The sequence below is a fragment of the Lithobates pipiens genome, unplaced genomic scaffold (assembly GCF_037356315.1).
Source record: "Lithobates pipiens isolate NorthernLeopardFrog02 unplaced genomic scaffold, aLitPip1_a1.2 Scaffold_13, whole genome shotgun sequence".
In the NCBI taxonomy this organism is placed as follows: domain Eukaryota; kingdom Metazoa; phylum Chordata; class Amphibia; order Anura; family Ranidae; genus Lithobates; species Lithobates pipiens.
In genome coordinates this window covers 167,711,259-167,726,672 of record NW_027507718.1, presented here as the reverse complement: position 1 = coordinate 167,726,672, position 15,414 = coordinate 167,711,259, and the positions used below count along the sequence as shown (strand labels likewise).

Here is a 15,414-nt window from a genome sequence, read left to right as displayed (position 1 = left end):
GGTGGCAGACACAGGAGGATTGAGGAGAACTCCCCCTTTGCCCTTGGGCTTCTGCGCCGTCCAAGGCTTCCTCCTGTTTTGCGTCCTATCCTCGGTCTGTCCCCTGGGACCACGAAAAAACCTTTTGCGTGTCTGCGCCGGTTTTTTCTTTACCGGAAAGGACTTTTTCCTATCCACCGTTCGGTCCAGAATGGATTCTAATTCTGAGCCAAACAATGAATCCCCCGCAAAAGGAATTCTACATAGCCCATCTTTCGAGGCTGCATCCCCTGGCCAGGTTTTCAGCCACAAAGCCCTTCTAACAGAGTTAGTTAGGGCGGCTGACCTGGCTGTCATGCGAACAGACTCCGCCGAGGCATCAGCAACATATGCAATTGCTGCAGAAAGAGTAGCAAAGGAATCCAAGATCTCCTGCTTAGGGGAATCAGCTAAAATGTGAGACTAACTGGTTAACCCAATGATCCAGATTTCTTGCCACACAGGTTGTTGCCATGGCCGGCTTCAAATTAATCACTGACTGCCAGGATCTTTTTAGAAGTGGATCCATCTTCTTATCCATGGGATCCTTCAACATGCCCATAATTTCAAAGGCTAGATCTGTCGATTTTGAGACCTGAGAGAAGGCCAAGTCTAGCTTTGGGACCTTGTTCCAAACTAGGTCTGGGTTATCTTCAAAAGGAAACCACCTCCTGTGTGCTCTGGAAAAAAAGTGTTTCTTCTCAGGCTCCAACCACTCTCTCGATCATGTCGGACACCAAGGAATGCACCGGAAAGGTGCGAGATCTGGAATCTCCTAGCCCCACATACATGCGATGATGTAGGGAGGGCTCCTTTTCTTCAATACCTAAAGTGGCATATATCACTTTAAGGAGGCCTCCCACTTCTTCCAAAGATAACTTGGAAGCCGCTTCTGAGTCTTCCTCTTCTTCTGAGTCAGACTCCTCTAAAGCCAGTGAAAAAGAATCCCGTGAGGTGTCCCGAGACAATCCTCCCCCCCGTCAGCAACTGAACACCCTTGTGGCTGCAAGTAAGATTGCTGGGCTCTAGACTCTCCCGATGTTCCAGGCTCCTCTGACAGATTAGTCCTGAATGCCTGAAAGGTAGCCCTAAGCTCATCTTTTAATGGTTGTAATTAAGTCATCACATAAGGATGGGGACTCCTCCCTGACTAGGCTTGCAATACAAGACACACGAAGCGCCTTGGTCCAGGTTTCACTATGTTTTTTCTTGCAGACAGGACATCTTCTCTTAACTGGTGGTTGGGCAGTACTTTTTGCCTAAACAGAAAGACAAGGAAAAAAACAAAACAAACAAAGCTGTTTTTTTTTTTTTGCAAACAAAAATGCAACACCCAGGTGCAACTAAGGAAAGAACACATCATTTCTCAGTGCCCTAGCAAGCCAACACCCCCAAAAAATTTCCACCACTGCAACAATAGCAAGGGAGGGGAGAGGGGGGGTGCAGGGAAGTGGGGGGGTGATGACTCCCCCCCCCTCCCCACAGGAGCATAGGATCTGGGCAGAGCACTGCTCCTACCTCACCTTGCTGGTGCCTTGGCTTGCCCCCTTGTCTGTATCGCTCTCCATGCTGCAACAAAGCCACCGCCGCCGGTCCCGGAAATAAGGCGCCAGTTGGTCCTCCTCCCTCTCCCCCTGCGTACCAGTACCAGGAAATGACGGTGGGCTGCCAGAAGTCCCGCCCTTTCCTGAATGACATGGCCGAAGCTCTCCTGGCCGCCCGGAAACTGACGACCGCTATTCCGCAATGCAGCGAGCGCTGCATGCGGGAAATCCAAAACAGCGCGGCCACCACTCTGATGAAAAAAAAAACAGGGCACAGGAGTCCCGACGTACTGGCTCTCCCCAAACACTGAGGGGGAGGGAGAGCCCATGGGACCATCCCCACCGGGAGGCAGATGGGAGGACCAGCTACTAAAAAAAAACCTACCCCCCCCCAGGATCACCCGAGAGATCATGGTTCCCACCGGAGGGGTTCCTCCTGGTTGGAGGAAACACCAAAAACTGAGGAGGCTGTGTGGAGACTTCCCTTAAAAAGCTCTGATGGAGGAAGAGTTTCCTTTGGGAGGTGGAGCCATGATCTCTCGGGTGGCTGTCCTTTAAGTCGTTTTGAAAACATCTTATAGTCCAGGCAGATTTTGTAGAGTTTTCAGTCTATATAAACCAGTTGGCACCAGCGTTACCCAATTAAGTTGGAAAGCCAATTAACCCTAGAAAACAACCAGTAGCTGTAAATCCTCCTATACTTCCATTTCCCTTTCCAATATGGCTCATTCAAGGTCCTTTCCACCTGCTTTAGATAGCATCAGAAATGCCAGTGCCAATGTATATACAGTGCATAAAGTATTTAGACCCCCTTCACTTTTCAATTTCGTGATGTTGCAGCCCGATACTACAGCAGTTAATTTTTTTTCTCATTAATCTACACTCAGTACCCCATAATGACAATGTGAAATCAGAATTTTAGAAATTAAAGCAAATGTACGAAAAAAGGAAAAACTGAAATATCACATCGGCATAAGTAAATTAGTGTACAAGTTTATTCCTCAGCTAGGAGGTCTCAAAAGCAACAGACATCAGTAGTTTGACAAAAAATACAAAAAGGGGTCTTGCAACCTGTAACTTGAAATGTCAGACCCTCTTAGATTGGTGGGTCCCTATTTTTACCAGAGTAGCATGAACCAAAACACCATTACAGGAGCATAGAGATGGAAGTCTCCATACCCAAAGTATCATGTGAGCCATATATCAAGCTACTCTAGATAAGAGTGGCAGTCAGCAGAACTACAAGTACTCTTCCATAGGTCTGGATTCTTTCAATACCATATACTGGTACCTGTCATGGTATAAGCCATTGCCTTAAGCTAAGCTAATGCCCTCTAACATTTGTGCTTGGCCCCCTCATATTTCAAGCGTTACATCTCAGATTCATATGTAATAAGCAGTATATGATAGGACAAGCATTGAATGGTTGCACACTTGAAGAGGATTGCCCATGATAAATGGGGTGAGGCAACCAGCTAAATAAACGCTTAAAGCCAAATTATGGAACAAACGGCAAAACATCCCTTTCTTTCCTTACGCTTTGGCCAAAACGTGAAAAAGTTTGAACCCATAATGGCATACCAGTACAGAATGCAGCCAGGAGAAAGTTGTGTATGGCCATGTTAAGTGGGAGACAAGTCAGCCAGGTGTACCAGGGTACAAATCATAAGGCTCACAAATGGTGCTAGCCTGGGAAGTGGCCATGGTATGCAGAGGTCTGCATAAGTAGCTCAAAATGCAAAGAATATAGGGGTGAGAACCTACAACACATGCACTTTATGTTACCCACAAACTGGACTACAATAGAAAAAAAATAAAAAATTATATATATATATATATATATATATATATATATATATATATATATATATATATATATATATATATACACACATACATATACACACATATACACCTATGCGATAACACTGTATCTGGCGATTCGGAGCCTCTGGTACAAATATTTAAACCATACATAAAATGACCTTGAATTGGAGTGGAGTGGTTTTCCATTTTTACATGAGCCAGTATTTAATAGTTAATTACCCTTTTCTTGTTTGTCATCTTTGGGCAATGATGGCTTTGACTTTACATGCCCTGACTGGAGGATAAGTTTTAGCTGCCTCTAGTTTATATTTTGTTGGCCATCTGTCATTTAACCCATGCCATTCATGATAGCTTGTGTCATTGTATTAAATATGTAATGCATTTGAATATAGATAATTATAGTTATATTGCATTTCATTCAAAAATTCTCTTGTCATCTTACATTAATGGCACAGGTACTACCATCCTTCCTTTTGAACATTTATATGTTCCCTTATGGGCTTCCTGCAATTTAAACATCTGGTTTTGATTGCCTCCTGACAGCTAACACTTGAACCCAGTTATTAATCATCACTTGGTCTATAAGGATTGCCCTAACTTGACTGTTGGACTTTACTTCTACTCTCTAGTGACATCCAGCAGTGAATGTACTTTTTGACACCAGGTTAAATTTGTTTTTTATATTTGGTGATTGGACCATACCTGTGTGGGTGGTTTGGGGATTGCTTCCACACCCTCAATGATGCTCACTATATCCCCCGTTTCGGTCCCTCAACATTAATATATGTTTTTATTATAGATGTACACTGTTCTCCACAAGGTAATGCCCCTGAAGAAAGGACAAGATTCTGAAACGCGTTGGGCTTAATCTCTATCTTAGGAGACTACATCTGTGTCATTTTGTATTTACAGTATATTTTTTTTATATTGTTCTTAGTCAATTGTAGTCGCATGCATACTTTGACTTTTTGTTATAATATTTAATAAATCATGTTACCATAAATTTGGTTTTCGTACCTATATTCAGTTGCCTGCAAAGTCCCAATCCTCTTTGGGGACTTCTTTTTACATATCTATGTATGGGAAGGTGGCAACACCTTAATCCACTTTTGGTGAAACATCTTTTTGAGTCATATTCCCTTCTTTAACTCCTCCAGCTGCTGTGGTTTAGCACTTTATAGTGGAGTAAACTACAAAATTACGCATGTTAAGAGAAATAGCTGGATTGCCTTGCATTACATTTCGACACTGCTAGTGGACTGGCTGCTATGCTAACTCTTGCTTTCATGATCTGATCACTGATCAGGAGTTCCAACTTTACTAGCTACATAATTGATTCCGATTTTTCAAACTGCAGAAGCCACAGATAACCAGGGAACTACCAGATACAGAAGATCAACATATTTCACTAGACAGGTTTTAGTTAAGAGCTTGTTTACATTTTGAAGCACACCTATAAATTACCTAAATCAATGTCAGTGAATCCTTCTGCATTTAGGGCATCAGAAGTGTTTTTATCAATGTTTTCCAAGCAGAGACTGGCAAGCTGAGGTTCATCAAAAAGGCGAGCCTGAATTGCAAGGGGAAAAAAAAAAAAAAATACATTAACATATTGAGGCTAAATAGAATGGCATCATTGTGCAATACTGAGAATTCTTTAAAGAGGCAAAATTGAAATAAAATTGTCCTCCATGTTACCTAAAAACTAAAAGGAGGAGCTAATAAGACAGTCAGTCATTCTCAAACAGGGTTCAGTGAAACTCTAAAGTTCCTTCAGCTGTGGCTACCTGACCTCCCATGTGATGGTACCTGCAAAGATTCAGGTCCAATACCGCTTTGCAGAATCCGAGCCATGACTACATAATGGTAAGTGGCATTCATTGTAAAGAACATTGCTCTTACTGACCACCACCAACAGAAGGGGTACTTTCCCAATGACCATCAATGGATTAATCTTAGCAGGGGTTCCCTGAGACCTGAAAAAGATTGCAATGGTGTCTGTGGGATAAAAAGGTTGAGAAAAGCTGTTGTAAGCAAACAATGGGCCATTTTAGCGCCTGTTCATTTGCCATTTAGAAAGCTTGAATTCAAGCCCATCAACTGCGACCCCCTTGTTCAAAAACACTCATGCTGACCATAAAAGGCCATTTTTATTGGATATTGGGCCAGTAGGTGGACATAGCTGCTGAGCTGCCAAGCCTGTATCCCGTGACAAGTATGAATATTTTCAAAGCAAATATAGTGTACAAAAGAAGATTTTCTGGACAAAGGAAGTCAAACAGGCACTTCAAAGTGTCACTCAATGTTACTATATGTTTTTATTATAAATATACACTGTTCACCACAAGGGAATGCCCCTGAAGGAAGGACAAGATCATGAATCGCATCAGGCTTAATCTCTTAGGAGACAGTGTCATTTTGTATTTACTGTATATTTTGATATTGTTCTTAGTCAATAGTGTCATGCATACTTTGAGTTTTTATTATAATATTTAAACCATGTTACCATAAAATTAGCTTTTTGTACCTATATTCAGTTGCCTTCAAAGTCCCAATCCTTTTTGGGGGACCTCTTTTTACATATCTATGTATGGGATGGTGGTCATGCCTTAATCCACTAAGCTAACTAATTATATAACCAATTTAAAACAATGGCAAATATAAAAACCATCATAATGGACCTTACAGCTTCAGAAACTACAACATTCAGTTCATCTAGAGGGGGAAAAACACACACACAAAGTTGCTTAACAAGGAAAAATGCTTCCCATTGCCAATTCAAAGTTATTATTTCTCATAACTAGCTAGTCAAATTTTATACATTTCTAAGCACAGCATACCCTCTTTAACCACTTGAGATCCGCGCTATAGCCAAATGACGGCTACAGCGCGGATCTCCTTTTCCGGGACGACGTCAATAGACGTAGTCCCGTGTACGAGCGGCCTGCGCGCCCCCTGAGGGGCGCGCTCTGTGATCGGCGAGTCCATGAGACTCGCCTGATCACCGATCCGTGCAAGGGGTCGATCCCGACCCCTTATCACGTGATCAGCTGTCAGCCAATGACAGCTGATCATGTGATATAACGGAGCCGGTAATCGGCTAGTATTCCTCCTCGCGCTGACAGCGCGAGGAGATTAAAAAAAAAAGCTGATCACCGGCGGCCGTGATCGGGACATCAGTCCCGATCACGGCCAGCAATGCAAGCGCCCACCTGCCCCCTGCCAGTGCCCACCTGCCCCCTGCAGTGCCACCCTAATTAAAAGTAAGTGCATCCCGTCAGTGCCACCCAGCAGTGCCCACAGTGCCACCCAGCAGTGCCCACAATCTGCCTCAAAGGTGCTGCACCCCAGTGCCGCCCATCAGTGCCCAGTAGTGCCGCCCATCAGTCCCATCTATCAGTGGTACCCATCAGTGCCCATCTGTGCCATCTTATCTGTGCCCATCTTTGCCCATCGGTGCCCACCAATGCAGCCCATCAGTGCCCACCAATGCAGCCCATCAGTGCCCACCAATGCAGCCCATCAGTGCCCACCAATGCAGCCCATCAGTGCCGCCTAATCAGCGCACTTCAATGAAGGAGAAAAATGACCCGTTTGCAACATTTTATAACAAACTATTAAAACAGGATTTTTTTTGCATCTTTTTTGTTTGTTTAGCAAAAAATAAAACTCCGAGCTGTAACTAAATACCACCAAAAGAAAGCTCTATTTGTGGGGAAAAAAAATGATAAAAATTTCATTTGGGTACAGTGTTGTATGCCCGCGCAATTGTCATTCAAAGTGCATCAGCGCTGAAAGCTGAAAATTGGTCTGGGACTGAGGGGGGTTTAAGTGCCCAGTAAGCAAGTGGTTAAAAACAAAAACAAATAAAAAAAAAAAAAAAGACTATTTAAAAGTGACACTAAAGCTTTGTTTTTTAAACACTTAAGCCCCGGTCCATTTTGCTGGCCAAAGAACAGACCACTTTTTTCGCGATTTCACTTTAACTGACAATTGCGCGGTCGTGCGATGCGGCTCCCAAACAAATTTACGTATTTTAATCCCCCACAAATGGAGCTTTCTTTTGGTGGTATTTGATCACCCCTGCGCTTTTTATTTTTTGCGCTATAAAACAAAAAAATAGCGACAATTTTGAAAAAAACACTTTTTTTTTTAATTTTGCTATAATAAATTTCCCCAAAAAATATAAAAAACATTGTTTTTCCTCAGTTTAGGCTGATACGTATTCTTCTACATATTTTTGGTAAAATCGCAATATAAGCGTTTGGTTTGCGCAAAAGTTATAGCGTTTACAAAAAAGCAGATAGTTTTAATGGCATTCTTAATTTTTTTTTTTTTTTTTTACTAGTAATGGCGACGGTCAGTGACACTGTCACTAGGCAGAACGGGGAGAGACTTGTTTACAATCTCCCCGTGAGACGATCACGGGCATCCCGCAGCAGTCAAGTCTGTGAGACCCGCGACCCAACTCACGGAGGTCCCGACCAGCGCTCATGCGATGGCACGGCAGCAAATTTAAAGAGAGGTACAGGTATACCCATTTGCCTGTCCGTGCCATTCTGCCGATGTACATCGGCGTGCGCTGGTCGGGAAGTGGTTAAATAACAAACATGTCATGCTTACCTCCACTGAGTAACTCGTTTTGCACAGAGTGGCCCCCAACATCCTCTTCTGAGGTCCCTCAGCAGCTCGCGGCTTCTCCCCGCATTAGATAACCCCCTGGGAGAAGCATTTTCCCAGGGGGTGGGGCGTGCGGGTTATCTTGCAGGCGCGCTTCTTACTAATCTGGCATCCGTAGAAGCCGAATGTATGACTTAGCCCTGCCCCTCGGTCATTGGATTTGATTGATATCAGTGGGAGCCAATGGCTGCGCTGCTATCAATCAATTCAATCAGGACCCGAGACACCGGCTTTTGCTGGTGTGCTCATGCCCCGGGACGAGATGGAGGGGGTTACAGGTAAGTAAAAACGGGGGTTCTGCAGCATTACAGAAGGTTTTTCACCTCAATGCATAGAATACATTGAGGAGAAAAACCTCAAAAAGGGATACAAACACTTTAACTACTGAGACTGCTATGAAAAAGACAAATTGCTACTGAATACCTTCCTGCGCAGAAAATATAACATAGTAGATAACAAAACAATGCTAAAAAGAAAAAAGTTCATACATTATACACAGATGTTGCAGTGATCCCATAAATTAAAGAAAAAAAAATCATAAATGCAATGCCCTTACTATGTAAAACACTGTAAAGCATGTGCCATAAAAAAAAAAAAAAAAAAAAAAAAAAGCTGTACAAAACCACTCTTAAAATTATATTTTTTGCATGTAACCTTTTAGTGTAATTTGAATACATACACCTACACATACATGAATGCCCACCTTTATGCGCACATGAACTTTAATGGCATCTCAGCCTTAGTCCATGGGGTTCAACATTTAGTTGGCCCACTCTGCAGCTACTAGAACGCTTCTATTCTGGTAAGGCTGGTTCACAAGGTTTAGGAGTGTGTCTATGGAAACCCATGACCATTCATCTATAGAAGCGCATTTGTGAGGTCAGGCACTGACGTTGGACAAGAAGGCCTGGCTCACAGTCTCCACTTTAATTCATCCCAAAGGTGTTTTATCAGGTTGAGGTCAGGACTCTGCAGTAAATTTCCATCACCCCAAATTCACCAATTCAGGTCTTTGGTGGATGGGAAACTATGGTGTGGGGTTGTTTTTCAGGGGTTGGGCTTGTTCCTTTAGTTCCAGTGAAGAGAGCTCTTAAAGCATCAGAAAACCGAAGACATTTTGGACAACCTGATGCTCCCAAATTTGTGGGAATAGTTTTGGGATTGCCACTTCATGTTCCAACATGACTGTGCACCAAGCAAAGTCCATAAAGATATGGATAACAGGGACAGCTGTGCTCAAAAGTTTGGACACCCTGGCAAAAATGTTGGCATCAATATTGAAAATATAACTGATCATGCCAAAAAACACTCTTATTTAAGGATAGCAATCACTGTTTTTTTGGCTCCTTTTAAAATCATAACAGAAATCACCCAAAGTTAACATACCTTTGGAATGTTTGACCTAGGTACAGACACAGAAGGTGGCACACACAGGTTAGAAGTGCAATTAAAAGGTTAAATTTACCACATTTTAAAATCACAATTAGTGTCTGTATTATAGACAATGAGTGTGTTAGCTTTCATATGGATGCACTAAGCAGACTAGACACTAGGCCATGAGAAGGTAGAAAAGTAGTCAAGACTAAACTAATAACGGCAATGCCTGGACCCCTGCTCTATGCCTTCTACTTTTCTAATTCTTCCCCCCCCCCCCCCCCCAACTCATCCCTTTCAACTCTACTACTTTCCTATACTTATTACATATTGTTACTTATGCTCACATAGCAGATACCATGCTTACACGAATGAGAGCAAATACTCAGACAATCCGCAACATGACAATTACAGATGACATCAGTTCTTGTTTAAAAATCATAATTTCACATAACTGACTATATACTGTCTATTCAACTAATTTTGCGTATTGCCCAAGAACAATTTGATGAGGTTAAGTGTGTGTTCTGACAATCATACTATTCATGCACATTTGTTTACAAATGTTATACTTTGATACAACTTATCTTTGCATTAAAAAAATTCTTGAAAAAGAAAGAAAAGAAGAAGTCAAAAAAGACCTGCTTAACAAGGTACTGAAACTTTACAAAGATGGAAAAGGATATAAAAAGATATCCAAAGCCTTGAATATGCCAGTCAGTACTGTTTAATCACTTAAGTGGAAAATTAGGGACTCTTGATACCAAGCCAAGGGTCAGGAAGACCAAGAAAGATTGCAGCCACAACTGGCGAAAGAATTGCTCAAGATACAAAGAAAAACCCATAGGTAACCGCAGGAGATATGCAGGCTGCTCTCCAAAAAATACAGTGTGGGTGTTTTTAAAGGAGCACAATTAAAAAATACTTGAACAAAAAAGAGCTACATGGTTGAGCTACTAGAAGGAAGCCTTTTCTGCGCCAATGCCACAAAAAAGCCAATGAGGAATGTCAAGGTGATGTTGGCCATATTGTAACCAGGCTTTTTGTGGAACTTCTACAGTAAAATGCTTCTTCTGGGGCGGGGGCGTGACCGGACATGAATGGGAGCCGGAATGAGATTAGTGAGAGTGCGGTGTGGTCTCTCCCCCCACGCCATCCATCATCTAACATCTAACATGAGTCTGAGATCGCCGTCTTGACCCCCACACCCTGACTTGTTGGATCCACTGCTTACCCTTGCCTCGGCTGTGTGCAGCTCCCTCGGACGCTCCTGTATTGCGTCCACCACTTCCAGAGGGTCCGGGGCTTGTCACGCCATCGGCGCTACAAAGGATAGGGGCTGGGGATCTCGCGAGATCTCGAACAGCACACAGGACACACAGGCTACTACTGCCGCTGCTGTGGAAGGAGGTGTGTGGAGGCGTGGATGTCCCTATGCTCCAAGGCGGTCGCAACATGATACACAGGCAGACCCTGGCTATGTGATCTGCCAGAAAGTGCTTCAGGCTGCTATGGGAAAACCAGACCAGAGTGACTCCCCTTATGGAAGTGGTGAGGTCTTACCATTACTTTGACTTGTGGCTGCTGTTTTTTTTTCCCTGCAAATGATTAGAATCTATAAATTTATGAAATATTGAACTGATTGATCCTGAACTGACTGGACTTAACAAATCAGTCTTGCCGAGAGGGCAGTTCTCGATTCCAGGGCTGCCTGCACATGAAAGCCTTCGTTTGTCTTGTTAAAGTATTAATACCTGTGGGGGGAGAGATTGTGCTGCGATATGCAGGTAGAGCCAGACTTCGATCATCAGCTGGCCAATTAGTGGCCCTTTTTCCCCTTCTTGAAGAGGAGGGGAAGGAAGGGGAGTAAAAAGGAGAAAGGAAGGGAAGGGAATATTTTGTTTTTGTTTTTTCCCCCGTTGTGAGGAATAGCCAAGCTGTTGAGTAAACTAGCAATGTTATGGAAAAGACCACCTGAGGAGTACCCACCCCAGGAAGGGCAGCAGATTACCCGCTCTGCGAAGGATAAAAGCATACAGATGGCATTAGCCGTGGCCAATAAGCTGGAGCTATATGCCCATTCCACACCGGCTTCACCTAGTATACAGAGCTCTCAGCAATCAGCAGCCCAGACTAAAGATCACAAAAACTCTTTGGGAGACAGAAGAAGTCAGGGGGGCATCTCTTCCAGCTTATCGGATCTTCCAGCCTCTACTACCAACAAAACGAACACCAAGGATCCGGGGGTGGCAGATCCTTAAACGCCACCTTAAACTCACCCATAACCGATGCATTCGTGTCTGCAACCTCTTCCCCTTCAGCCCCGGCAGCCTTAGAGGGGGAGCCTACTTTACGTGAGATATTAAATGCAATTAAGGAGAGCAAGGACTATTTCCACTCTTGACGGTCAACCAAGTTGCATTAAGGAAGAGTTACTATGAGACAAGAACTGTGCAACACAGTTCAAAGAACTTCTGAGTTGGAAGAACATGTAAGCCTTGTGGAGGATGAAATGAATCCTATGAAGCAGGATATTAAATGGCTAAAAGATACAATAAAAGGACCAGGCCGCCAAGTTAGACGAGATGGAAAATAGGAATTGAAGGAACAATCCAAGAATGATAGGCCTTCCAGAGCGCAGTGAGGGCCCTAACTTGAGCGCCTTTCTCGAGGGATGGCTTAGAGACACATTTGGACGAACTTCATTCAGCTCTTTGTTTTTAATCAAGCAAGCACACCGGTCCCCCTTGAGAACTTATCACAAGGGCGAATGCCCTAGGCCGATATCGATGAGAATTCTCAATCATAACGATAAGATGTCACTTTTGCGAAGAGCCAGGGAAATGGGAGACATTAGAATCGAGGAGGCCAGGATATCTTCCTCCCTCGACTTCTCGTCCGATCTCCAGCGGCTTAGAGCGGAATTTACTCCAATTAAGAGAGATATGATTAAATATAAAATAGAATACGCTGTTTTATACCCAGCTCGCTTGCGAGTAAGGGCAGCTGGGGTTACTTTCTTCAACTCCCCGACGGAGGCAGCTAAATGGCTTGATGAAAATAAAAAGAACTTATGATACTAGGGCTTTTTATTGTTAGATATGAGAAGGAAACTAGTTAGAGCTGGAGGGGGTATCAACAGTAGGTGCTTTGGGGGGGGGAAGGGTGAAATAGGAAAGATATTGTGTCTTAACATTTGAGGGTGGGGGGGGGAAGTTTTTTTTTCACTCTCTCCCTTTTTTTTACCATTGGTGGGGGGGTGAATGTACTACACCAAGAAGGTTTGGGGTGCTTGTAGGTGTGTGTGCAAGGGGACAGTCTAGCCCCCTATTTTTAATGCAAATCATACTATTGTTAATTATATTTAAATAATTATATTTGTAGGGGGGTTCTTGTCTTGCATTTAGAATGTTGTTTGTTCTCCCACTTTTTTTTTTCCTTCTCTGGTTGCTATAGAGGCCTATGACAGAAAATATGAAGTCAGATGCCGAATAAAACAATTAGTATATTGTCATGGAATGTGCGGAGCCTGGGCTCTCCAGCTAAGAGGATTTCGGTGAAGGCCGCACTAGAGGATAAGGGGCCTGACCTGGTTTGTCTTCAGGAGACCCATTTGACTGGCAAGATCTCCCTGTTGCTCCGCGGCCGAAGATTCCAGTCCCAATATCATTCCGTATACTCATCATACTCACGAGGGGTGAGCATTTTGATTGATAGGCAAGTGTCGTTTTCTAGCCATGAGGCCGGTATAGATAGGACGGGTCGTTATATTTTTTTTGTATTGTACCATCGAGAGCAATCCATATGTGATAGAAAATATTTATATTCCAACCCCATTTAAATTGCAGATTCTTTACAAATTAATAGCATTTATGACTGATAAAGCCGGAGCACCAGTGATTGCGATTGGTGACTTTAACGAAGTTCTGGATAAGACCATGGATAGGTTCCCACCAGTAAATACGGCGCTTGGAGGACAGGGTAGACTAGCCTGGTTTATACAGGAGGTGGGGCTGTGTGATGCATGGCATATAAAATACCCGTTGGAGAGGCAGTACTCTTGCTTCTCGAGTTCCTTCCTGACCTTGTCCAGGTTGGATATGGCCTTAGTAAATACCGAAGTCTTGGCCCTGATAAGAAAAATAGAACACGGAGTGAGGGGGATATCGGATCATTCCCCCCTGATGTTGATAGTTAGCACTGGGGAAAAGGCCCAAGCGAGGGAATGGAGAATAGATCCGGCATGGCTGGAAATAATTGAGAACACTGAGGAATTAAAGACCAGTTTGCAGGAGTTTATTGATATCAATACAGGTACGGCACAGGGTAGAGTGGTCTGGGACTCCCTAAAAGCTTTTTTTTGTAGGGTCTCCTTATACAGCAAATAGCAATGATCAAAAGGAAAAAAAAAAAGATATGGAAGGAGAAGCAAAAAGGGAGGCTATGATGTCAGAACAACAGTATATCACCAATCACAAGCAATCTATACAGGAAGAGTGGCTAGAAAAACAAAATGCTTATAAAATGGTTATTAATAGGAAAAATATAATAAGAGAATATTTCAAAGGCAATCTAGCTTTGGGGGAGGCGAAAAGGTGGGCCAAGTGCTCTCTTTACTAGTCAGTGCAAACAACTCTCCCTCAAGGGTCTTGGCGGTCAGGACCCTACGGGGAGAAGTTTCCTCGGACTTGAGCATCATAATAAAAACCTTCAGGCACTACTACGGCACACTTTATCGCTCTCAGAAGGGGAGTGAGAGGGGGGAATTGGCGATCTTCCTTAACCACTTTCAGACCGGACCATTTTGCTGGTAAATGACCAGAGGTCTTTTTACACTTTGGCACTGCGCTGCTTTAACTGGTAATTGCGCGGTCATGCAATGTTGTACCCAAACAAAATTTGCGTCCTTTTCTTCCCACAAATAGAGCTTTCTTTTGATGGTATTTGATTGCCTCTGCGATTTTTATTTTTTGCGATATAAACGTAAAAAGACCGCAAATTTTGAAAAAAAATGATATTTTCTACTTTTTGTTATTAGAAAAATCCAATAAACTCAATTTTAGTCATACATTTAGGCCAAAATGTATTCAGCCACATGTCTTTGGTAAAAAAAAAGTCAATAATTGTATATTTATTGGTTTGCGCAAAAGTTGTCACATCTACAAACTAAGGTACGTTTTCTGGAATTTACGCAGCTTTTAGTTTACGACTGCCTATCTCATTTCTTGAGGTGCTAAAATGACAGGGCAGTACAAAACCCCCCCAAATGACCCCATTTTGGAAAGTAGACCCCCTAAGGAAATTGATAAGAGGCATGTTGAGCCCATTGAATATTTTATTTTTTTGCCTCAAGCGATTGAATAATGACAAAAAAAAAATTTTTTTTTTTTTTTTACACAAAGTTGTCACTAAATGATATATTGCTCACACATGCTATGGGCGTATGTGAAATGACACCCCAAAATAAATTCTGCTGCTTCTCCTGAGTACGGGGATACCACATATGTGGGACTTTTTGGGAGCCTAGCCGCGTACAGGGCCCCGAAAACCAAGCACCGCCTTCAGGCTTTCTAAGGGCGTCAATTTTTGATTTCACGCCTCACTACCTATTACAGTTTTGAAGGCCATAAAATGCCAAGATGGCACAAAACCCCCACAAATGACCCCATTTTAGAAAGTAGACACCCCAAGCTATTTGCTGAGAGGCATGTTGAGTCCATGGAATATTTTATATTTTGCCACAAGTTGCGGGAAAATTACAAACTTTTTTTTTTTTTTTTTTTTTTCACAAAGTTGTCACTAAATGATATATTGCTCATGCATGCCATGGGCATATGTGAAATGACACCCCAAAATAAATTCTGCTGCTTCTCCTGAGTACGGGGATACCACATATGTGGGACTTTTTGGGAGCCTAGCCGCGTACGGGGCCCCGAAAACCAAGCACCGCCTTCAGGCTTTCTAAGGGCGT

The 15,414-nt window shown here is 43.0% G+C and overlaps 1 protein-coding gene across 4 annotated transcripts in view; it reads right to left on the bottom strand.

Moving 5' to 3' along the window:
• Window positions 1-15,414, bottom strand: part of BTBD2 (BTB domain containing 2) — a 238,352-nt gene that overhangs the window by 121,784 nt on the left and 101,154 nt on the right. For all 4 annotated transcript variants that reach the window (XM_077475821.1, XM_077475820.1, XM_077475819.1 and 1 more), the window contains exon 4: window positions 4,854-4,959. In XM_077475821.1, coding sequence (XP_077331947.1) covers window positions 4,854-4,959 — 106 coding nt within the window. The remainder of the gene's footprint in view (window positions 1-4,853; window positions 4,960-15,414) is intronic.